The 24,262-nt window shown below is 41.1% G+C and overlaps 1 protein-coding gene across 1 annotated transcript; it reads right to left on the bottom strand.

Annotated features, from left to right (window-relative positions):
* Window positions 1-119: 119 nt before the first annotated feature.
* On the bottom strand, window positions 120-22,815 carry PCF11 (PCF11 cleavage and polyadenylation factor subunit). Its single transcript, XM_066619295.1, has 16 exons — window positions 22,436-22,815; window positions 16,921-17,046; window positions 15,631-15,819; window positions 15,073-15,282; window positions 12,827-13,893; window positions 12,470-12,659; window positions 11,937-12,384; window positions 9,998-11,718; window positions 9,058-9,166; window positions 7,722-7,841; window positions 6,641-6,755; window positions 5,240-5,423; window positions 3,668-3,823; window positions 2,846-2,938; window positions 1,616-1,651; window positions 120-1,176 (listed from the first exon to the last, which is right to left on the bottom strand). The coding sequence occupies exons 1-16, from the start codon at window positions 22,655-22,657 to the stop codon at window positions 961-963; spliced, it is 5,202 nt and encodes a 1,733-aa protein (XP_066475392.1). The 5' UTR covers window positions 22,658-22,815; the 3' UTR covers window positions 120-960.
* Between the last annotated feature and the right edge of the window lie 1,447 nt (window positions 22,816-24,262).

The following is a 24,262-nucleotide window of genomic DNA, read 5'->3' as shown; positions in this document are numbered from 1 at the left end:
TTTGGAGATGAATAGTTATCCAATTAGAAGACACATTTGTTCACTTACAATGGCCAGTTATAGGCACAATCCAAATCCTTCCCAAAGTAATTCAAGAAATAATGAGATTCAGACTGGTATACGATTCACTTTAGTTTATTACACGAAATAAATATGAACATCTCATGGTATTCTCTTCATCATCTAGACCCAAGTTATAAACCAACAAAAATGTTAACCATACTTCAAACTGAGCAAATCTTACATTAATTTTATTTTTGTAAAGTTTAAAGAAAATTGTTTCAGCTGTACTAAATTCTTGTGTATTTAACTCGATGAAAAAAGAACTATGGAAATCTGAGTCTGCTTCTGTTTGCAGTAGGCCCTGGGTTTTCTGTAAACTGTTGGCACGTGTCCAGGTTAAGAACATGTTATTTTGTTATGTATCCCTCCTAGCCCTCTTTTTAAACATCCGGATGTGAACGCAGATTAAGAAAAGCAATCTAATGTTTTCAGGAACCTCTTTTCAAACCACCATGTTCTCCTTAACCTTCCTGTGGTCTCTCCCAAAAAGTTCATCTGTCGTATCTTCTCAGAATCCTATGTAAGCACAAGGCCTATTTTGAAGCCCAAAAGCAGAAATACTCCTTTTTTATTGAATGGTGTGCATAAACATTACACTCCATAGATAGCAAAAATATCTTTTATTTATAATTTACATTTCCACAAGTGAAAAAATCATACAATGTTTCTTATATATACAGTCTATTCCTGTTCAATTTGTATGCCATCTACAGAACTTCCACACAATAGACACCTGACACTGTGCAGGCAGTAAGAAATTCAAATACAAAAATGTATTTATTAACCAAATATGCATCTGGGGCCCCGCCCCAGGTGAACACTTTATTCATAAAAAATTATTTGCCTTCTAGAGTCAGCTAGAACACAGGAGCTCTTTTCTCTGTAAAAAAAGACAATTTAAACTGACTCAACCTGTTCAGGTTCTGTTTTAATTTCGGCAGGAGTAGGTGTGCTCTCATGCATACATTCATCAGGCTTTTCCTCAGGCTCTTCTTTGACTTTGGGACTGTTACAGGAGTCCTGCACTTCTTGCTTGACAATGTTCAACATAATATTTAGTGGGTTTTCTACAGGGGTCTTGCTAGGAGATGGCGTTGAATCAAATGATGAGGTCTGAAAGGCAACACCACACAATGGGGTTTTCATCATTGACATACAACACGGCTAGTTCATGGTTGGTTTATGTGAGGTTATGTGAAGCAAAATGCCAGGTTTAAAATACTGCTTTCACAATGTAGCTAAACATTCATCTCACGGTTTTTAAAAATCAACACATTATCTTGAGCAGCTAGGTCATTTTTTTCCTAATTTGTACATTTCAGAAGAATAAAGAGTGCTCTGCCACATACTCTCTCACTTGAATAAAACAGTATATTTAAAATGAACGGTAGTGTTATTCTTTTAATCTACAGACTCTTACAATTATGGGTTTGTGTCACACAACTAACTCGGTACACCCAACTAAGGTTGCAATAAGCTTGCAGTCTGGTCTATAAAGTTTTGTTAATCTGGTTCATAAACCTAGAGAAATGCAAGACAAGAATGCACTTACATTTTGATAATCTTCATAACATGATGGATGATAGATCTGGAGATGAAAAGATAATCACATTTTCAAAAGGTAAACAAGAAAACACTTCAAAGCAATGCAGTTTCCACTTTAAATCAATCATTGTTCCAACTATCCTGCACTACTGCAGTTTTTAGTTCTCTTTTGCTAGTATTTCACCATGTCTGGCAGGGTCTGTTAGATACCTGTGGCAAATTAAGCATCAGCCCACAGAAACAGGCTGTAAAACTCATCAGGAGTACAAACAGGAGGAAACACTTTGATGGACATCACCCCTTAAAACTGTTAAGTTATGAGACTAATAGCCCAACTAGCCCCTGAAGTCCATTCTTGTTCTATCATGCTATAATCCCATATAACATATAATCCCTGGATTAGGGGTTTGGATAAAGTGGGAGAACATTCTTTTAAATAAATAAATGGGCATAGAAAGCCAACTGTCAGAGAGCAAGACCGCTCCAATCAGTTGGTTGGTAGAGAGACAACTGGTTAAGTCATTAGCAATCACCCACTGACAGCTAGGAGGCTTGATGGACAGCACCTGAAGGACTGGGGAGCCAGAGACAAACAGAGAAACGCAAAAGGAGATAAGAGCAAGCGAGGACATGAGACAAGGAGGCAGAGGAAGGGAAAGCACCACCCACTGGATATAAGAGGAAAGTGAGCAACGGAAAGAGGATGAAGAGACATGGGGGAGCTTACGTTTGGAGAAGAAGGACAGGAAGAGGTAAGAGGAGGGTAAACTAGACTTGAAGCAAGGGGTGGAAGAAGAGAGGGGCAGGTGTGTGGCAGGAGACAGCTGTCAGCTCCAGCCCATATGCTTGCCTTGGGACAAGGTAGGGGCAGGATCTCCAGAGCCCATCCTAGCCAGGGAATCAAAGTGAGCCAACAAGTGGCTTGGAGTCTCTGGTACCTTGGAGGACCTTACCCTGGGCTTCATTAGTGCAGAAGAGCCTCCACCTTAGCTACCTGGCAAGCCCATCCAAGGCAGGGCAGCGAGGAAGAGTGAAGTCAACCCAGAGAAAGAAGGGACAACTTCTCTTTATTAACTCCTTGTTGGAATGAATAAACTATTAGCAGTGTAATAAGCAGTGTGGACTAAGTGACCTCTAGAGTAGTATGAGCGATCTTTGCAAGCCCCCTAGAATTCCCCCCTGGGAGGAGGTAGCAATGGAGGTGATACACTAGTACCAAAATTATTTTCCACGTTACCTTTTCATCTACACGAATAGCATTTTTTAGGTGCCACTCCTCCTCTTCCTCATCCCAATATTGTTCAAACTGTTCCTGGCAAATTTCACAGCTCTGAAATATAGAAATGCCGTTAAAGAACACCCTTTACATTTACATTCTTCTGAATGATTAAGCAATGCCATAATGAATAATGAAAACAATAAAGGCTACCCTACTAAATACTGATAGTAGTGTAGATTTGTCATGATTGCAGTATTCACAGCATAACATTTTTTGTACTGCAGATATTTGCATTCTGTTTTTTGTACTGAATTCAGCATTCAGTTCTCTTTCAACTGATAATACAAACATTTCCTATAAGCCTGCAAAGTTGCAAAACAAGAAGTTTTCAGAAAGCGTCCACAATTTTGGCTAACACAGTAGATACCAATTAACTAACAATAAAAGCACAAAACACAATTCAACTGCAAGGCTGAGCAGGTCAGATTCTAGCTTTTTAAAAAATTACAAAAAGATCTCTTCTGACTAAAGTGCCTAAAGGAGAACAAATAAAGAAAACAGGAATTTCCTTTCCAGAATTTTGACTCAGAAAATAAAGCAGATTCATATTCAGTCTACAAAGCTTTGTCATTCATTCTTCTTACTATAAGCCCATGTCTACAAAAGCCTAAAAGTGTGGAGTCAGAATTTTCATATTGCACACGTGTCAAATATAAACTCCTCTCCCATAGCTATAGGCAAATATGAACAAATGCTAGTAAAGGCAGAAATAATTTCTGCAACTTTAAACAAGTTTCACAAAATCAGTTGACTAAGGCTGGGTTTGAAACTTCTGTTTACCTCATCTACTCCAGCTGGGCCAGCAGGGACACTTTGAAACTCCTTTTCCTTTGCAGCTTCTTGTGTTTTTAACACAACTTCTTCGTGCACTTTTTCAAAGAACTGACTCTTTGCGCGTTCCTCTAAATCAGCTATTTCTTCAAATTCTATCCAGTCCTAGAAAGCAAAAAGTTGCCAAAGCACAACTTAATTGCCTTTTTTAAAACCTTCAACATAGCTCCAATATATTGCAACAGTTCTGCATGAATTTTAATAGAATTTAAAAGTAAAATTTAATCCTCTTTAAAGAGTGGAACTGGTTTGCCAACCTCTGTCTACGGCACTAATCAGCTCTCCAAAATCTGTACCTTAGGTTCAAGCTCAGAGTGGTGTATCCTTGACAAAACCGAATCACTAGTTCTACACCACTTTAAATCTCTGCAGCATCAGAGTTAACCATTGTACTTATTTAATAAATTCATACACCGCCTTCAAGAATAGTTTTCTCATGTAGAGACACAAAATAAAATACACTCATGTAGAGACACAAAAAAATCAAGTAAAAGAAAATACAGACCAGCATTAAAATTATATTAACCAAAGATAATAAAATCAATCCTAAAAATATCTTTCGAAACAGAAAGGTTTTCACGATCCCTCCTAAAAAAGAAAGGAAAGAATTTCCCAAGGAGAAAATTCCACAATTACATTCACCTCCAAAAAGACACTGTGTCTGGTGTATATCAGCTGCAGCCTAGTTAAGCAACTTAGGATGGATTCAAACCACCAAGTGGCACACTGTGCACCTGGTAATACAGTAATCACTGGGAAAGCCTCCTCCAGTCAGACACCATTACCTGCATATGCTGAAGAGGGAGAGCAAGCAGAACCACCAGAGTATTGCATCATAAAACACAACTGCAATATGCAGTACAGTCATTAAATAATCCCCTTCTACAGAATCCTCTGTTAAAGCAAATATATATCTAAAAGCCAACATCTATCTGGGAAATAGCAGTGCTTATCTTATTGGCTTGAACAAAATGTGCATTTCCCTAAGAATTGAGACCACTTGTTAGAATCATAAGAATTTCAGCTTTCATTGCAATGAACATGAAACCATAGCTGCAAGCAACACAAGCTTTCCAAAAACAGGTACTGAATGCATGTGTCCGCCAGAGGGCACTCCTAGGACAATGGACTACTAATAAAAGTACACCCTACTATATCCTGTCTAGCTTATGTGGGCAGGGAAGTATGTCATGTCAAGGAAATTACACAAGCAGCTAGAGAGCTGCTTACCTAGCATGTCTATCTGAAGGATCGGGGAGGGCAACAGAAACATAGGTTGGCCAGGAATCTGATGGCACTGGAAAGTCACAACCCAATATGAAATGCTATGCCCCTAGAAAATTTAAACTTTTATTAACAGTTAGGTCTTTTTCATTTGAGCCAACAATGTTAAGTCCAGAGTATGTGGTCTTAAATGTATATTATCTTAATATTTTGGTTGTTTTTAAATGAGGCACGTAATACATTTAATACAGTAGTTATCTATGTAAGTAGACAAAATAGTCTAATCCTGCTACTTACAGTTAAGCTGTAGTACCATCTTCTGTGTGTGACTTTCCTGCTGACATCCTTTTCTGTGCGGTTCTGTCGATAGTGCCAGTCCAAGTGGTCAGCATATACATCCGTCTGTGAGGTTGTGAACCTCATTCCACAAGAATAACACTGAATGCCAGTATAGAGCCGATTTATAACGCTATCGAAACGCCTGTCAATAAGTTGAAAACATTTTAGCAGCTGATTACTTTGCAGAGGAAAAAGGTAAGCAGACTTCAAAGAATTTCCAACACAGAAAGTAAATGCAAGGCAAAGTTCATTTTCATATTTCTAAATCAATTCAGCAACTGATGCCAATCAGTCTCATTATTCAAGGAAACCTACTCTAGAACATTACCAGAAGTTAGCTTGTTATTTATAAAATTTTATACATCACTTTTTCTCCCAGGAAGCTTTACCAAAAAACAAGAACAAAACTGAACACAATAAAATCATCATAACCAAAAAAAATTCCAAGAGAGCAACCAAATCAGCAAAAACAAAGACATCAGGAGAGAGTAACACAAGCCCCAAATTAACCAATCAGTCGAACAGTCAGCACCAATCACTTTCTCAAAGAGCCAGTCTTGACCAGACAGCTAAAGTCAATCACAATAGCTAGATGCCTGTCTGGCATGCAGGAGGGCATTACAAAGGGCTGGCAGTGCTGCTGAGAAGGTCCTTCATCTTGTGCATGCCCAGTGAGCTCCTAACAACCAAGTACCCAAAGTAGGGTATCTGACGACAATCTGAGCCTACTGGGAAAGTGGCACACACATAGAAGTCTGCTTCCAGTACCTTGGCTCCAAGTTTATTAAAGAACTTTACAAGGTACGCAGCAGCAGCCGCTTAATTTGAGTCCAAAAGCACATTAGAACCCATAGTAATATACACAGCAGAGGTATGATGGGCTCTCCATGAACTGTTCCACTGAACTGCTGGGCAGTCACATTTCGCTCCAGCTAAAGTCTTGCATCAGTTAAAGAGTTGTATTCAAGGGCAGCCCCATATGAAATACATTATTGTTATCTGGAGAAGACCAGGGCCTGATCTCTGAGGCCCAGTCTGACTTTTCCAGGAATGGCCACAGTTGGCTCAGTAGCAAACACCAGTAAAAACATCCCTCAACAGACAGAGGACCAAATTAATACTTGGAACACTACTAGTGGCTAATGCCTAATCCTAAAAGTATTGTATTTATATATCCCAAAGAAGTATTTAATGAGTATAACACAAGGGAAATGTCTTTTACATTCTTCTGCCCTTACTCCAGGGATTTCCTGACTACTCCCAAATTAATTTGCTCTTATATCAAGACAATTCAATTATCTTTAGTATAACATGTCAAACCTCACTGGATGCATTGCTCCCTTAAATTAATATACATACTGTTTCAATTCTTCAATCACAAAATTGGTTAGGTCTGGAACATCTTGATCCTCATTCTGATCTTGATCTTCATCTTCCTCTTCAGGAGCTGGTTGGGTAGAAACTTCACCAACTTCTAAACAAGTGGAATATGTGCTGTTAGTTTTGGATCAAAGTGTGTGCTTTTTAAATTGTGCCATTATCAACTGCTTTACAAATTTCATTTTCCCATCTCTACTCTATTTTTCCACTAAATATACCCAAGATGGCTAGCAAAGAATATAAAAAATAAAAAGACAATTTGCAATAAAAACCAGAGCCAACAATTAAAAAGGCAACTCAAAAAAAACTCCAGCAACAGTATATAAGGACAACACAGTTTCCTAACCTCAAAGCCTGTCTGAACAGGTGTGTGACCACCTCTTTAAAAGCAAAGAGTGAAGTGGTCTCCCACACTTCCTGAAATTCTACATCCAGAAAACAATTACTAAGATTACGCTATTTCCCACATGCACACCAAATGAGTCTTGTTCAATGCCAGGACAAAGAGCAGAAGATCCTGAACATTAACTTCCTGAAGATCTCACAGTACAGCTGGATTCATATGGCAGGAGGTACTGAAGAGCCAAAAACCACGTAGTACTTTAAAAGTAATGACCAGCTCCTTGAAATAGAACCAGAAATTAAAATCTCTGCTCTTGACTTTAAAAGAAGTTATGCTCAGTTCCAATTTGCTTAAAATTAGGCTATTAGGACACAAGATCCTCACTTTGTATGTCACTGGTTAAGAACTTTCTAATGAAATAATTTAACATCTAATGACAATATTTTAATGCTGCTATTTTATCGTGCTGTTTTATTGATGGTTGCTTTTTAAATTGTGTTTAATGATTTTACTGCCTTTTGTTATTTAGTCAGCAATACTTAAAATAGTACTATATCTAAATCTGCAAAATTAAACAAACATTTCTCACTCTGTCCATTTCTACCTAGCAAGCACTCAGGTTTCACAGAGCTTACATCAAATTGTGGGATACCATATACAACTGTGTATCATACAAATCTTCAGAACAGAGAATCAAAGGGTAAAAACTATACTTACGGGCTGATGTTGAATCAGGTTGTAAAACTTTAAGAATTCCTGTTGAAAGCAGTTTTGAGTACAATTCATTTACATCAAGTTGTCCAAGATGATTATCCGGATAAGAAAGTGCAACATTCCCTAAAACAGATAAAAATGTAAACATTTCACATATTGTACCTGAAAACTCAACATTCTATCATTTCAAATATCATTATTTAGGCTTAAAACCCAGTGTTACTATTTTTCATCCCCTAGCATTTCTTTATTATTATTTTTATTAACAGTATTTATATACCGCTTTACATTTTTTCCCTATACGCGCAAAGAACCAAACAATAGCTGAGAACCAATAAGCCAAGTTTTGCAGTAGGCCAGGATACAATGAAGGGTGAAAACAATTTTGTGTACCAAAAAAGGACCTGAGCTTCCTAAACAGCTCTTCAGACTATGTGACAAACTGCTCTTGAAACCAAGGGAAGGGGAATCCAAGGGCTCAAAAGCAGTCTGTGATGTGCGTGGAGACAAAAGTTCAAAGTCAAAAGCACCACTGCAAAAACGCACATACAAGACCTCGGGTCACCTAAAGTAACTATTTCTATTACAGTCACTATGTTCCAAGTTAACTGATATTGTAAGAATATTTTCAAATTACTTTCTGATTTGGGCTAGTTTTTTTCATCTTTTATCTCAATTAGGCATGATGTTTGCTGATGTTATTTTGGAAACTTCAGTTTTTTTATAGAGACACAAGGTAACACATTTCATAAATTCAGCCACAGCTCAATCATACAGTTTCTGCCTACCCTTTAAATCATTCCTTGAACCTAACTAGCTCTGCCTCTGTGCACATCCAAAAACTACCTCACTTTTTCAGTGATTCTGTCTTGAGAGACCAGCTTCAGGCATGCCCAACAGTTGCATTCTCTCAGTGCTAATTTTGATTCTCTCTCTCTCTCTCTCTCACACACACACACACACACACACACACACACACACAACCCAGAGGTTCTTGGGTTTTATGCCAAGCAAACTCCTCCAGGTTCACTGTGTGATGGGGCCATTTGAAACTTACAGATTTGAAGCCTTATCAGGTACAAAAAGGATTTTTGGTTGTGAAAATGAGCTCTGCATTCAATATCCCTACAGTATTTGAACCACTCTATGCAGGATGCCCTCAGGCAATATCCTCATATGTTAGGAGTGGAGAGATGAGGCATACTGGAAATTCCACAGGATTATTTCTGACCCTACCGAATATGCCTTTGGAACAAGAAGCCACAGAATACAAAGAGAAAGAATACAAATGGAAGACCTCTGATAAACAAAGGACAAAAACATTTGGATGGACACTTACCAGGTTGACTTCGGATAAAACTTCCAGGATTTTGTGCTGGAACTGGCAAGAGTGGTTGCCCTTGACTATAAGGTACAGGCTGAGTAGATGCTCCTGAGACAACAGGAACCTGTCAAGGAACAAATACTGGCTTACTCTGACCATTCAGTTATTTTCCTAGCAAGCTCCATATCAAGTGAACTGAGTTTTCATTCAGCTAGTTAAAAGCTATTTACAAACAAAATTACATAGCACAAAATTGAACCTTAAGGCAGTAGTATAAAGCAGATCAAAAACTCTTTTTTCTGGAGCAAGATGTACCACTGACATCAAAATAAATTCAGTCTCAATTTCAAGGAGTGCCAAGAACTAAAAATTTGACCCCAATTTAGTTGGTGCTTTATACACTAAATAATCAAGGCAAAATTCACCGTAACCTTCTCTCATGATGGAAGGACACCATCACTTTCACTTATTCACACAGAAACTAAACAAGGAGTTGTGAGTCCTGACTTTCCACGGAGCACTCCATCATTGCTGGCAGTTCCTTCTGCAAGCGGAAGGAACTGACAATGACAGAGAATTTTGCAAGTTATGATATAAGTAACATGAAAGACCAAACAACACACTGAAGGGGCGTCAAAATTTACTACAAAAACCCCAGTTTTTCTGCTATTATCTCAAACACATCAATGTGAAAGTTGTTTTAGGCTTTTAAGAGACTGGAAAACCTCTGTGTATCAGTAACTGTGAAAACTCAGTACATTTCTTTGACCAAGCTCAAAACAAATACCTGGTAACCATTCAATTTGCCTCTTGGGCTCAGTTAAACCTATTTCCAAAGACTTTTAACAAATTGTAAATATTTTTAAACTTATCTACATCTTGCTGCTACTTCAGATGCAAAAGAGCAGAATAACATTCTGATTATTCTTCAAGAAACTTGAAATAAAACCCTTACCTGCTGCAGCTGCTGAACATTTCCTAATGTCATATTATTAAAGTTTCCATATTGAGGACCCTGAAGGTTCTTGTCATCAAAATAATGTCCAGGTGCCCTATTAAGTGTATTAGGAAAGGTCTGTGCTCCAGTGACAGGTGGCCCATTGAAGTTTGGTCCTTGTGGGATATCAAACATTTGTTCCGCTCTTGAAAACTGCATTCCTTGTGATGGCCCATTATAAGGCTGGTTGGGAGATTCATTGTAAGGACCAGTTTGCCCATAAGGTGGAGTTTCCAGTCTCGAGGCAGGGCGATTAGCTACAGTTTCAATTCTCAGACCTTGATGACCAAGCGGAATATCAAATCGTGTTGCTTGCTGGCGTTGAGGATCTTCAAATGGTTGAGGTATTGGTGTTTCAAATCGTGGCTGTACCTGCTGACTAGGTGGACCGTCAAACCGGTGTGGCGTCTGTTGAGCTGGCCCCATTTCAAATCTTGGACCAGGCTGAACATGCAATCCATCCAATCTTTGCAAAAGTGATGGCTGACCAGGTTGACCATCAAATCTCGACTGACAGCCATCATACCTTGGGCCTGATTGGTTGATAGGTCCTTCAAATCTAAGCCCACCTGCAGACTGTACTGGTCCCTCAAACCTGGGACCAATCCCTGGCTGTCCATGAGGTCCCACAGGCTGCCCATGAGGCCCCTCAAATCTAGGTCCAACTCCTGGTTGACCATGGGGTCCTACAGGCTGGCCATGTGGCCCCTCAAACCTCAGGCCACCTGCCGGCTGCCCATGAGGACCGATTGGCTGCCCATGTGGGGCTTCAAACCGTAAATTACCTCCAGGCTGGCCATGGGGTCCTAATGGTTGCATATGCGGCCCCTCAAAACGCAGACCAGCCCCTGGTTGGCCATGAGGCCCCATAGGCTGACCATGTGGTCCCTCAAATCTCACTCCACTTCCAGGGGTGCCATGAGGCCCTTCAAATCGTATCCCACTTGAAGGTTGACCATGTGGCCTTTCAAACCGCATCCCACTTGAAGGTTGGCCATGTGGCCCTTCAAACCGCATCCCAGCTGAAGACTGATCATGAGGTCCTTCAAACCTTACTCCACTGGAGGATTGACCATGTGGTCCTTCAAATCTTATCCCAGTGGCTGGTTGGCCATGAGGTCCCTCAAACCTCATCCCACTCACTGGCTGACCATGGGTCCCTTCAAATCTCATGCTACTAATAGACTGGCCTGTGGGCCCCTCAAACCTTGTAACTCCCGCTGCCTGTGCAATAGGACCCTCAAACCCCATAGGATTCCCTGTACCAATTTGCCCTGTGGGTCCTTCAAACCTCAGAGGACCACCACCTATTTGCCCTGGTGGCCCATCGAACATGAGTGAACCTTTTCCCCCAGACTGTGCTGCTGAGGGCCCATCAAACTGATGTGCTTGACCCTCAAACCTTAAATTAGTCTGTGATTGCGGTCCTTCAATTCTAGAATTTGTATTAGCAGGACCTTCAAAATGAGCTGCTTGTCCATCTCCTCCTGCTCTTGTGCCAGGATGTCTAGGAGAGCCCTCAAAATGAGATTTATCCTCCAAGAGTGAACTAAACCTTTGCTTTCCATCAGGAGCCCCATATCTGGATCCCGGAGTCTCAGCAAACGGTTTCTCTGCATCTTCATATCTTGGTCTCTTGTAATGTTCACTGAATGGAGACCTTTGCTCTTCTCGAACACCTTAAGAAAAAGAATATTGTTACAGACGGAAAAAGTGATATACAGGACAGACCACTGCTATGAAAACCATTTATCAAATTTGGAAACAACCACACCTTCAGGTGTTTGCACATTCCTTTTTTGTTGCCCAAAGAAGTATTTAAACCTCAGCAATATAGGAAACAGAGCTTCCTCCTATCAACCCACCTTCCACCCCAGGCAAATACAATTTTTTGCACCTTTTGAAACATTTGGGTCATCATGTCTTCTCCGGCCATCATGTGCTGAATTATCAGAATACGGTCTGTTGCCACCAACAGGGGAATGTCGCCTTGATCTCTCACCAAACTGCCCTCCACATTTGTTTTTGGTTTGCTCACATTCCATTCCAGGAAGAAATACATCACTCAAGTGATAATCTAAAATTTCTTCGGGATCCAACATGTTAAGTCTTGGAAATGAATGCTGGACTTGTGTTCTTTTTAGCTTAGCTTTATGTTCATGATAAATCAAGTCTGCATCAGACAAGAGGGGCTTCTTCTTCAGAATGCCCTTTTCTCCTGTGGGACTATCCCATACATTACACCTATGCTTTCCTTCTTGATACTGGAAAAGCTGACGAATCTGATGACACAGAACAAGGAAATCCTCTTGCGTTATTTCCCCAGATGCGAGCCTTTCATTTGCCTGTGATGAGATAAAACGGTAAGAGTTATTTGGAAAGCATTTAAACAAAAACAATTTTAAGAAGCATTGAGAACAATTATTCTACCTTCTTAAGTAACTCCCTTTTGTTTGCCACAGTCAGTTCTTTGGGAATCTGCAAATTGGCATCCACACTTAATCGATGTTGCTGCTTTGGTGTGCGAGGTGATGGAACTCCTTTACTAGTCGCCCAGCTGTCCCTGTGCCTCTGATGTGGTGATTTACTGAGTCCTTGATGGTCTTCTGTTGGTTGGGGGCTGAAATCAAAGGCCACATATTACATAAGGTTTCCTTAAACGCTTCAAGAGAAAAATCAACTATTTCCCTTTGGCATGACATCTTTGCACTTGTCTTAACTACTATAACTACTTTATATTTGCACCCATTATAACAAACTGGTCTCATTTCATAGATACCAACTTACTTTTTATTTTCTTCCCAGCCAGACCTCCATCTTTTGCTTGACTTGGAACCTTGCCAGTTTTCAACATTTTCTTTGGGTTCCGAACTTGCTTTTGAAGAGTGCTGATTCATTCCTTCCTGGAGTCGATCTTCATGTGTTTTCTTCAGCCTCCTTGAATCCCTCACTTCCTGTTTAAGGCCCCTCTTATTAGAGCTCCTTTCATCTCTTGTTCCTGGCCCAAAGTCCTCTATATGAGATTGTTTGGGCCCAGACTGTCGAAGCTTCCCAATTTTAGGTACAGAAGGAGAAAGACTTCTGAGTCTTCTTTTGGGCGACCTCCTCTCTCTTCGTTTGGGGGAATGGGAAGAGGGTGAGCGAGATCTAGGAGAACGTGATCGTTTCCTAGTACTTGACCTTCCTGGTTTTCCACCCTGTTTTTCTGACTCTTCTGTATTGGAATCTTGCTTTTGTACAATGCCATTAATTATTTTACTTCTACTACCAACAGACCTATGTTCTTCTTTCTCTTTCCTCTCCAAACTCTTCTTCTTTTCTTTTGCATCATCTTCTTTACCATCTGGCTTTTCTAGAAGGTGCTTTTTTAATCTTGGATCTTTCTTGCTTATTTCAGACACTCTAATGTTTTCACCTTCTTGATTTCTGGTATCTTTAGCATGAAAAGACTTATTTTGCAAGGGAGAGGGTGACTTTGATTTTGCATCTAATGGATCAAACTCTTTCTTCTGTGATTTCTCACTTTGTTTTAGTTTTTCTTGCTTTGATGTATTTTGTTTTTCAGCCTGTAAAGTTCTGCTTGTCCTTGGATCAGACTGATTGATTGGATTCATTAGAAAATCTTTCCTATGACTTTGATCTTTAGCATGAGAAGAATGTTGACTTGTTCTATTAAGACGAGGATCTCTGTTGGTGATTTTGACATCATGGAGTGGAGATGGACGCTTTTTTTCTGGTAGCAGATTAACCTGATGAGAAGGTTTTACTGATACTTGAGATGGTTGTGGAACATGTTGTTTCAGAGATGCTGGACCTACACTTGATGTAGTTTGCTGAACACTAAGAGAAACTGCCTAAAACACCAAAGAAGAAAATAATATTTTAAAACACAAGCACTTCAAAAATCACAGTGTTAACTCAACATAAAAATCTAAACTCCCTAAGAACATATGTGGCATATTACCCAAACACACATCCTTGTACGGAATAAATCTTCAACATTATTATACATATTAATCCACTTTCATGGTAGAAAAGATTATGTGATAGCACATGCCTAAAATACTAGCATACTTTAGAATTAGCACTCCTTGTTTAGGGTATTTCCACAGCATTTACCAGGTCTGTAAATGAGCTGAAAAGTAACATTTCAAACAGATGGTGTTGTAGGAACACTAATAAGACACCTATGAATGTCTTCATTTTTGAATTTCTTTCCCTAATAATACATACTTGAGAAAACAAATGAAATTTCATAAAAAAACTAGACAAATATGGTGGAGCTGCGTCCTCTGGACACATTAGAGTTGACTTTGCAGGTTTTATTGAGAACAAAATGATGTATTCTCCCATAAGTAACTGAAATAAAAGCACTAAAGATTCCAGTCTTGACTTTCTGTGACAGAATGCAATTGTTACCAGGACATCACGAAACCTGGCATTACCCTGCAGCTTAAACTCTGGAAGAATACAAAAATGTAGTGATCAAAAGCCCATTCATATATTACATATGGCACAGAGACCAACATCCCGTAAAACATCTTACCCTAACCACAGTCACATATTGCTGCTTGTGATCCGTGACAATGATGTTCACTGGCGGGAGCAGGAACACTAAAGTTGCAATGGCCCCAACTCAAACACTGAACTGTACTAAGTTATGGCTGGAAGTGTAAAACTTGCCATTATTGTAAGTGTACTGTACAGATAGATTACAATATATAGGTGAAAGGTTTGGCTCTATCACTGGATGAGTACGATTTGAGGACAAGCTCTAAACATTATAGCAAAGTCCATGACCTTAATGTATTGCGACTATTAAGGCAAATTATCATTTGTATTGCACTTGGGTTCCACAGAATACTCCAACTGCAAGAAAAATTACATATAGTCAAAGGTTCCACTAGCTCACTAACTAAAATAAACTGAAATGGAGGACTGTATACCAGTACCAAAGTGGACCTTGTTTATGTCAGAAGGGGAAAAAAGAATCCAATCTGACTTGCTACATCAGCCACGTCTATCTTACTCACCAGTTGTGCTTTAGTCTGCTCTAGCTCCAGTTCTAACTTTTTCTGCTGAAGTTCTAACAACTGTTTCTGCTTTGCTAGAAGCTGTTGTCTTATTAGTTGCTCTTGAGTCAAATTCTTCTGTATTTCAGGAACAACTGGCGAAGAGGGTACAGTAGAACATGACCCAGCTGGAGAACAAACTGTAGAGCTAGGAGCAGGAGATTCCTCAGGCTACCAAGAAAATGGTAAAAAAAAGGAATCTTATGGATTGGAAGAAGTAACCAGGTATTAATTCAAAACAACCATGTTTAAATGTTTTATTAAAATATTTTGATTACTTCACATATAATTAACATTTAGAAGCAAACTATATTTCAGGAATTTAAGAACACTGATAAGCAGACAGTAGTTTACCCTGTGCCTTCTTCACCTCATTATGATATGGTAGTGAAATACTGAATTTCTGCCACAGGTACTAGTCTTTATGTGTTGCCTCACTCAAAGTACATTATTTCCAAGATCTACACAAACTGATATAACCACTATTTAAAGGAGTATATAGCTGTTACATCAACTTACCGATTTATTTAAAAACTTAGGATTCACGTGGATGCTAGAAGTATTCACATTAGGGGGAAGCGGTTTAATTGGCCAAGCAGGGTCTAATGAATTCACCCGGACGTCGAGGGCATAGAGTTTCTTCAAAGGGAAAATTTCATCCCATGTAGAACGCAATTTAAATAAACTTTTCCTAGTATTTTCATCCACCTAAGAACAACAGAATAATTCTATGGCTTGTTAAGTTAATATAAAACATTCAATATGTTTCTTTATACATCTCAAGCCCACAGATGCTTTATCCTATGGCTACACTCCTACTCACTGATGTGTGATTAAGTTCCACTAAAGGCAGAACTTAAGTGCATACAGCTGAGTAGAGGATTGTGATCTACATGTATACTGATATGCAAATAGAACAATATATATTTGAATTCAGTAAAACCTCTTATTTGAACTTTCCACGTAATTAGAAATATAGCCAGCCAGCCAGCCACACACACACACAGAGGGATTTGCCTCCCCCATGGAGCAATTTGTTTTGACATTTGAGAGACTCAATATTACTTCAGCCTCTTTCAACAGCACTATCCATATATATATGGAATTTCAATATAGGTTTTATAATTTTTTACTATGGACCCAACTGTTAGAAAAGGCCAACTATAATTAATTGTTCTCGGTTGCAGTAAAATGTGAAGAGTGCTAAACTGAAAAGGCTGGAAGAGATAAAAATGAGCCCATGTGATCAGAATACAAGGTCATTCACAACCTGGCAGACTAGCACTTGCATGATCCTCTTCTAAAACTTACTGAAACTTATTAAACTAAACGTTAACTAATCAAGTTTATATGAGCAAGACAGAAGAGTAGAAAACAGAGTAGAGTAGCAAACAGAAACTAGAAAAATACTAATTCCTCTGCAATATGAAAGTTATTCAAAAATGAAGCCTTGGGAAGTTTAGCGAACTACATTCTTAAATACTGCCTAAGCAAGGATCCAGTTCTACCGATGTAACACAGAAAACTGTAACAAATGGCAAGGTTAAAAAGGAGTAGCGTTTCCTTAATTTCATTTTCTAATGCTGGTCTTCTCTCACTCTGGATATGCCCTATATTTTTCATGCTGCAAACCCATAAAATTTTTGCATCCTTGTTTGCCGAGTATCATCTGAGCATGAATAAATGAAGTCCAGATACTGCATTCTTTACACTTAGTACCCAAGAAAACCCAAGACTGAGTGCCAAATATTTATTTATACATTAGCCACTTAAAAAAACATTTATGAAAGCATATATATATATATATACCTTTTCAAACACACTAACAAATGTTGCAACTAGATTTTTAGCAAACGCAGAAAGATATTCTCTTCCAACATTCTTGACAATGGAGTCCATTAGGTACATAACAGGAAGTTTCTCATTAGCAGGAGCCTGGAGTAATAAGAAGAAAACTGAGACATTTAGTTGCAACAAACATTTTGCTTTCTCTTTTTTAAAGTAAGGATTTACCTCTGCCTAAGTCACCTATCATGAACTAAAGGATGTTGTACCTATTTTGAGATGCTGACCAATTCAGATGCACCAAAAAATACCAGTTTAGCTACTTCTGGTAGACAGTGAATCCTTTTAAAAGAAGGGCCTATTCAGCTTCTGCCATGGCAGAAAGCACTGGTTCATGATACAAAGTTACTGCTAAATGTATCCACCGCAGCTGCTTTACACTTTTAGAATTAAGACTATATTTTGAGGGCACACACATTCATATCTGCTGACATCTCTAAAAGATGGGATGTGAGCCAACTTAAGAATTTGCAAGTCCCATAAAATAATTGTGCATTCTTGCAAATGGGAAACTCTCAGTGAATGGAAAGATGGCAAATACCAGTGTCTTTCAGTGAACCACATTTGGAATAAAGTTACTTTGGTGCAATCCAAACAAATGCTACGCAAGTGTCACCGTCACTGGCCAGCTGAAACAATCTCACTAAGACTTCTTCAATTTTGTAGGTATGTATGCCATTCAATGGAAACAAACAAGAAGTATAAATCCATAATGTGCTGAACAGGCAGGCTCTTAAACCAAAGACTGGCATGGAAGACAGTCTTCAAAATCTGGACACCCAGTGCTCAAGGACAAGTCAGGGATTTTTCCATACAAGACAGCTCCCAAGTTCGTGCAGCACAAACTGCATGTTGTAGAGACTGAACTTCCAAATAAAGTGGAAGACTTCTTGGATCTGTACAAAGGAATGTTTATGTCTCATCCATATCAGGAAGGGGCAGCAAGCTTCAAAGAGCATCATCATGTAGAGACTTGTTGGAAAGAACAGTTCAATTGTTCTAACAGAGGTTGCATATTGACTGTCCTCCTCTTGCACAGGAGTAACTCAATTTCCATTTACCACCCAATAATTCTAAAAGCATTTACATGCCATCTGGCAAGATCTGCAAACCACTATCGAAATTGCACTGTCCGGACAAGGGAGAAACTGCTCTTGATTTTTCTTATAACTAGTGCCTTCCTCACTAAAACACAATAAATTGTGAAGAAATTGGCAGAAAGTAGTCCAGCAACACACAAGGTTTATTAATGTGGATAAACCTGCACCATTGTAGAATTCACCCTTGAATGTGTGATTAGGGTTTTTTTTTCCCTGCCTAAGATTTTCAAACCATTCACGACTACTATTATCTGAAATTTGCTTCAAGGCAACTCAACTAGCAAGTCTTCAACAAAGTGGGGTTTTCACCAAATTGTACATAATGAAAAATTGAGTGGAGATTAGTTTGCCTTCATAGGAAACAGGGAAAGTCACAGCTAAGGCATATAGGGCATGTATAGGAAATTAAGTACTAACTCCCTAGGGGATTAGAAAAGAAAATAATTGAACTGGGCACAAGTTGGCAGTGTGCAAGACTCAATTTTGCTTGCTATAATAGGACCTGTAGAGTATTAAGGCACTTGGCCACTTCTGAGTGTCCTGCTTTTCCATCTCAGATGTGGTAGTTCTCAGACTTTCAAGGGCAGCTGATGATGAAACACAGCTGACTCACAAGAGCTTGTTCCCCAAAAGGACACACTACCTTTTCCCTTCTAATTTTTAGCAGTAAAACTGCTGCTCCAAGGGTTTATAAAATGTCACTCTAGTATGTAAGAACTGTGGAAACTCCAAGTGAAGTACTGTGGAACAGTAAGGAAGCAAGTCTCCCACAGACTGTTTTTAGAAAGTAGGGAGCAAGCCCCAGTTTAAAGATCTGAATGCCACATTTAGGAATCAGGACTTGGAGACTGCAGTATTTTAGTCTCCATTTAAAGTACTCCATTAGTCTCTAAAAGGAAGCACACCAAGATGTATTGAGGTCCACCCTCAGGATAAGGTAAACCCAAAGTTAGACTCCCCAGCAGTTGTGACAGCGGGAAGGCAACACAAACCACAAGAACTGAAGTCAATTAAACCTCAAGCTTATCTGCAGGGAAAACATGTTCAGAGTTCTTTACAGAATGCTTGCTGCACTTCTTCAAGCGTCATACGAATGAGTGTTGAAAATGTGTGAGTCCATGGTTTTCTGTTAGACTTCCCCAAAAAACTTGAGCTTTCCTCATACCACAAGTTGTAAACCCAAGCCACAGAATAATTTAACACATTGGAAACAAATTCTGCACTACACCCGGTAAATAAAAAGACAAATACATATTTCATACATTTTATTTACAATTTTTTGAATACCAGTCACATTTCAAAATCATTTATTAATATGTAATCAAACCACTTTGCATTACACTAAATAGAAACTGTCTCCAGACAACACTCTCTTTAAAAAGTGGTTTTTCAGAGAACTAAAATCTTATGTTTCATTCTGCTCACTATCGACAGCTAGGCAAATCCAATTAGTGGTACAGGTTTTTAGATATCTTTAAATACACTTAAGGGGAACACTGTGTAACCACCCTCTACATCCCCCCAAATGACAGCACTGGAATTTGATGTGTTTATGTATATCCAGTCATTAACAGAGACTGACAACATTTTAAAAAATAAAAAAGGGAAAGTGTCTGGAGAGTATGTCAAAATTAAGCACCTTGAGCTAGAAAAACAGCCTTTCCCAATACCATGTTTAAATTTTAGCCTAGACGAAATAACCTAAATGAAAAGACCAACAACCTGGAGGAAACAGGGAGGGGTCAGGGCAAGAAAGAGAATCAAAGTGTTTATCTAGGGCTGAGATATGAACTGGGATTGGTTACCATTACGCTAAATAAATGACAAAAAGATCCAAAACCCCTGGGCAAAAAAGGTACAATACAATCTAATGCACCCAGCTGACTTATACCAGCAAGTGTCTAGGCTGGATTCGGACCCTACTCTTTCTTTTTGCATCATATGCCTCTCAGGCGCCATGTTGGGATTGTACAGGCTGTTGTGGTTCCTACTGATGGGGTGGGTTGCTTCTTTCCCTGCCTTAATGAATAGGCTGCTCCAAAAACTCAATCATACACACTCATACACCCTTCTAATCTTACATTCTTCATAAGGTTACTGACCTCCCCCAAATTCTACCCTTCATAACAAAAAATCTTTCCAGGTCTAAAGAGAGGAGATCAGGTTTTTCTATCACTACATGACACAGAATTATCCCTGTTTGTAAAATCTTTTTCCTTCTCCTTCAACCCGGTTCTGCCGGTTTAAAGGCTCAGTGCAGATTACTAAGTTATGAATTACAGTTCAGCCATTTAAAGAGACAGGACTGCGAGGCAACGTGCAGCTTCTACTGCACAGTCACTGCCAGGCCGCCATGTTGTCTCTCTCATTTATGAAAGCATGAAAAGCCATCACAGTATCTTCCTAATCTGATTAGGGTGGGGGCGGGAAAAGAGAGCTTGCCCTTTTCTTCATATTTGTTATTTGTTCAGACCTCCCAGCTTTCTGATAAACTTACTGCCCTAGAACAGTCCATTCCCTTTCCTTGCCTGGTCTTTTTAACTCTGCCCTGCCATTGAATTGACCCCCTTCCCCTCAGACTTTTGCCCAGGCTCTTCACTTTCCACCCAACCTTCACTCTCACAATCATCTCTTGAAATCTATTCTGTCTAAAAAGCCTTCCCCACACTCTTTCAACTCACCACAATGTTAGAAAATGCCCCTCCTTTAATCCTATAAGCTTTATTCCCCCTTTCTTTTGATTTAGCTTCACCTTTTCCTCTTTGACCGTACTCTCCTAAACCACCATCATCACAATCCATACTTTTACATCTCACAGGAGAGAGAATCTCCCCCCATCTGCTAATCTTAAAATATCCGAGACACCCATTCCATTCTCCTGTTCCCAATTCCTATAATCCATCATTGTTTCCTCCCAATTAGGAGGATTCCCTAATTGGGAATCCCTAATTCCTCCCAAAAAAGATTCCCTGGATCTTTTCCTACCTCCTCCTTCCCTTCCCCATAATGACCCTCACTGTTAATCCTCTCTAATACCACTATTCCCTGATCATACTCTTCCTTGCTTTCAAGAAGCTCCTGCTGCAGTGACACGTTGCAGTCTGACCTTCTTGTATTATTTAATACGTCTTGATGCAATGAAGAAAAATTTCCACACTTCCTGTTTTCATCACAGCCTTGCTTACGCAGTCTATCTGGGGCGAAACACAGGCAGACATAGTCTTCCCTTTCCTGCCTAAAGTGTCATGTCTACCTCTGGATTTTACTGTATATAAAGCAGAGACTGAGGCCTGTGTATGTGTGATTTGTAAAGTAGATAAATTTTAATCAGTCTATAGATAGGGGGGGGTGTTTTTGGTGATATTTTTTCCCAAAATTTCTTCATTAAAATAGCAAACTATGATAAATTTTATTCCAAGGGTTCATTTTAATAAACTATAATTATGAATCATAGTTACTTTAAAAATGAACTAGATAGGTGATATCGTGGCAGCAGATGCAGCAACAGTATTATTTCTAAGTGGACAAAAGAATCTAATTTAATTTCTGGAAAATATCTTAAACACAAAAAGACAGTGTTTTGTGTTTGTATACAAAAAAAATACCCTTATCTATAGATACTACTACTATTAGTGGGATGGAGAAATAAGCAGGTGCCATCAATACTTGTTTCCCAACATGCCTGCCTGTCTTCCCCATACACATGCCCCAATTCCTGTTTCCCAACATGTCTGTCTTTCCCCGACTCTCCCCTATACGTGTCCTGCCCATATACAGATTTCACTACTGCGAGTGGGGGGAATAAGCATGAGCCTTCAATACCTGCTTCCCAACCTGCCTTCCTAGTCTCTCCTTATACACGTGGCCCAACTCCCTTCCACCCTGCCTGCTTCTCCCCTATACGTGTCCCAATTCCTGTCCCCCACCATACCTACCTGCCTCCCCTATGCATGTATCCCAACTCCCTTCCAACCTGCCTGCCTCTATACACGTGTCCCAACTCCCCACCATGCCTGCCTCCCCTCTACACGCGTGTCCCAATTCCTGTTTCCCACTATACCTGCCTGCCTCCCCCTATACACGTGTTCTGCCCTTCCTCCCGGGAGCTGCCCTCCCGCAGGCCCGTCGTGGGCCCAGACCTTTGCCTGACCCACCCAGAGCCCTGCCTCCGCTCTCCCCGCCGCACAGTCCCAGCTGACACGCGCACGCCCGCTCACACGCACACGCGTCGCCCAGCCACCTTCATTCAACCTTCCTCCGCTCTCTCCCCACTCTCAGCCTCCTGACACGCGTCCACACGTTCACACAGACACGCTTGGCCCTGCTGTCCCTGCCTGCGGGGCGGGCCGGGAGAGGAATGCGGCGGAGCGTATAAAAACCTTGGCGACTTGCGCCTCGATCAGCGAGACGATGTCCTTGGCGAAGGGCACGTTCTCCTCGGCCAGGATGGTCAGCATGTTGATGTGCGGCTTGCTGTTGAAGGTCAGGTCCTCCAGCGACGACTGGTAGTCCCGGCACGCGTCCTCGCCGCTGCCGCCCGCGGGCCCCCCGGCCTCGGCCGTCGCGCCGCCCCCGCTGCCGCCGCCGCCGCCGCCCGACATCTCAGCAGACCGCGCGGGACCAGGCCAAGAAGCGCCGCCGGCCTCGCTCCGTTTCGCTCCTCCGCGGCCCGCTAGTTCATCGTCCGGCCGCCGCCGCCTCGCAGAAGCGCCTCGCACAAAATGGCGGCGGGCGAGCTCCTTCTCCTCCGGCCCCGGCCGTTGCGTCACCCGAAATGGAGGGCGAGGGGCGGGCCCGGGCGGCACCTTTTGTTCTCCGCTCACGCGCCCGTTGGCTCGCGCTCCTCGCCGCCCGGCTTCCCATTGGGCGGCCCCGTCCGTCCGTCAGAGCCTCGAGACGCGATTGGGCGCCGTCCCCAGGACTGCGCTGAAGCTGGGATTGGTTGGGGCGGAATGCTCGCTTCCGATTCGACGCGCGCCCTCGGCCCCGCCTCTCTTTATCTCCTCGATGTCTGATTGGGCCGTCTCACCGTAATCCCGCCTCCCGGTAGCAGTGTGACGTTCAGAGAGGCTTGTTCCCTCCCCGTCGCCAGCACCCCCTCTTGTACCCATTGGCTGAACGGCGGGCAGGAGACCCGGTTTCCTATTGGCCCGTCGGGCTGCTCAGCTGTTGCTATGGCAACGGAGGCCCTTTTTGAGGCCTACCTGGGAAAATCAGGACGGGGGGGAGGGAGAAAAACAGGCCCCAGGCAGCACAAGCCGGGGGTGTCTCCTCGGGAGTAAATGCCATTCAATGGGGTTTACTCTCAGGAAAGTATGTCCACCACGTCTACACACTGGCCACACACTGAGCCCAGTACTGTTTAATGCACCTTATCAGTCAATCAGTCAGACAATCAACAATCAATCGGTCAACAATCAATCAATCAATCCATCCACATCTAAAATGGGCAATGAATTAACATTTTGCCTGGCCATGTTTAAATCCAAACTTACAGCCCAATCCTATCCACACCTGGGAGTAAGCCCCATTGATTAGAATGGGGCTTACTTCTGAGTAGACATGCTAGTAGACTTCTCAACAGAAATGCATAGGATTGGGCTCCAAGAGCCCAATCCTATGCCTGTCTACTCAGAAGTAAGTCCCATTTTAGTCAATGGGGCTTACTCTCAAGTAGGTGTGGATAGCATTGCAGCCTTAATTCACAGATCAATTCATCCATCTTAATTGAGAACTATGTCTTATTTTCTGCAGAGGAAGGCTTCAATCCTAATCACACTTTCCTAGGAGTAAGCCCCATTGACTATAATGGGACTTACTTCTGAGAAGACAGGCATAGGCTAGAGCTTTCCACTACTGGGGCAGCTGCAATGCAGCCCCAAAGCAAGGGAACAAATGTTCCCATGCCTTGAGGAGGCCTTCAAGACTGCCTCCCCAATACAGGAAACAGTACATACCCTATAGGCAGCACCAGCACTGCAGAATTGGATAGGATTGGGCCCTAAGGCCACAGTCTTATCCATATTTACTTGGGAGTAAGCTCCACTGACTACAATGGGACTTTAGACAGGCATAGGATTGGGCTCTTAAGCTCTCTCCCTCCCCACTTTTTATACAGGCACCTAAGGCTGCAATCCTACCCAAACTTTCCTGGGAGTAAGCCCCATTGACTATAATGGAACATATTTCTGAGTAGACATGCATAG

The sequence above is a fragment of the Tiliqua scincoides genome, chromosome 3 (genome assembly GCF_035046505.1).
Source record: "Tiliqua scincoides isolate rTilSci1 chromosome 3, rTilSci1.hap2, whole genome shotgun sequence".
Classification (NCBI taxonomy): Eukaryota; Metazoa; Chordata; class Lepidosauria; order Squamata; family Scincidae; genus Tiliqua; species Tiliqua scincoides.
Note: the sequence above shows the minus strand (reverse complement) of the source record. Positions and strands in the feature narration are given on the sequence as shown.

Excerpts from the sequence above, each read along its gene's own strand:
- PCF11 (XM_066619295.1), bottom strand. The coding sequence starts at position 22,657 with ATGTCGGGCGGCGGCGGCGGCGGCAGCGGGGGCGGCGCGACGGCCGAG. Across the intron at positions 7,842-9,057 it reads TTTTATCCGAAGTCAACCTG|GGAATGTTGCACTTTCTTAT; the intron begins GTAAGTGTCCAT and ends TATCTGTTTTAG. Across the intron at positions 2,939-3,667 it reads GCCCAGCTGGAGTAGATGAG|AGCTGTGAAATTTGCCAGGA; the intron begins GTAAACAGAAGT and ends TCTATATTTCAG.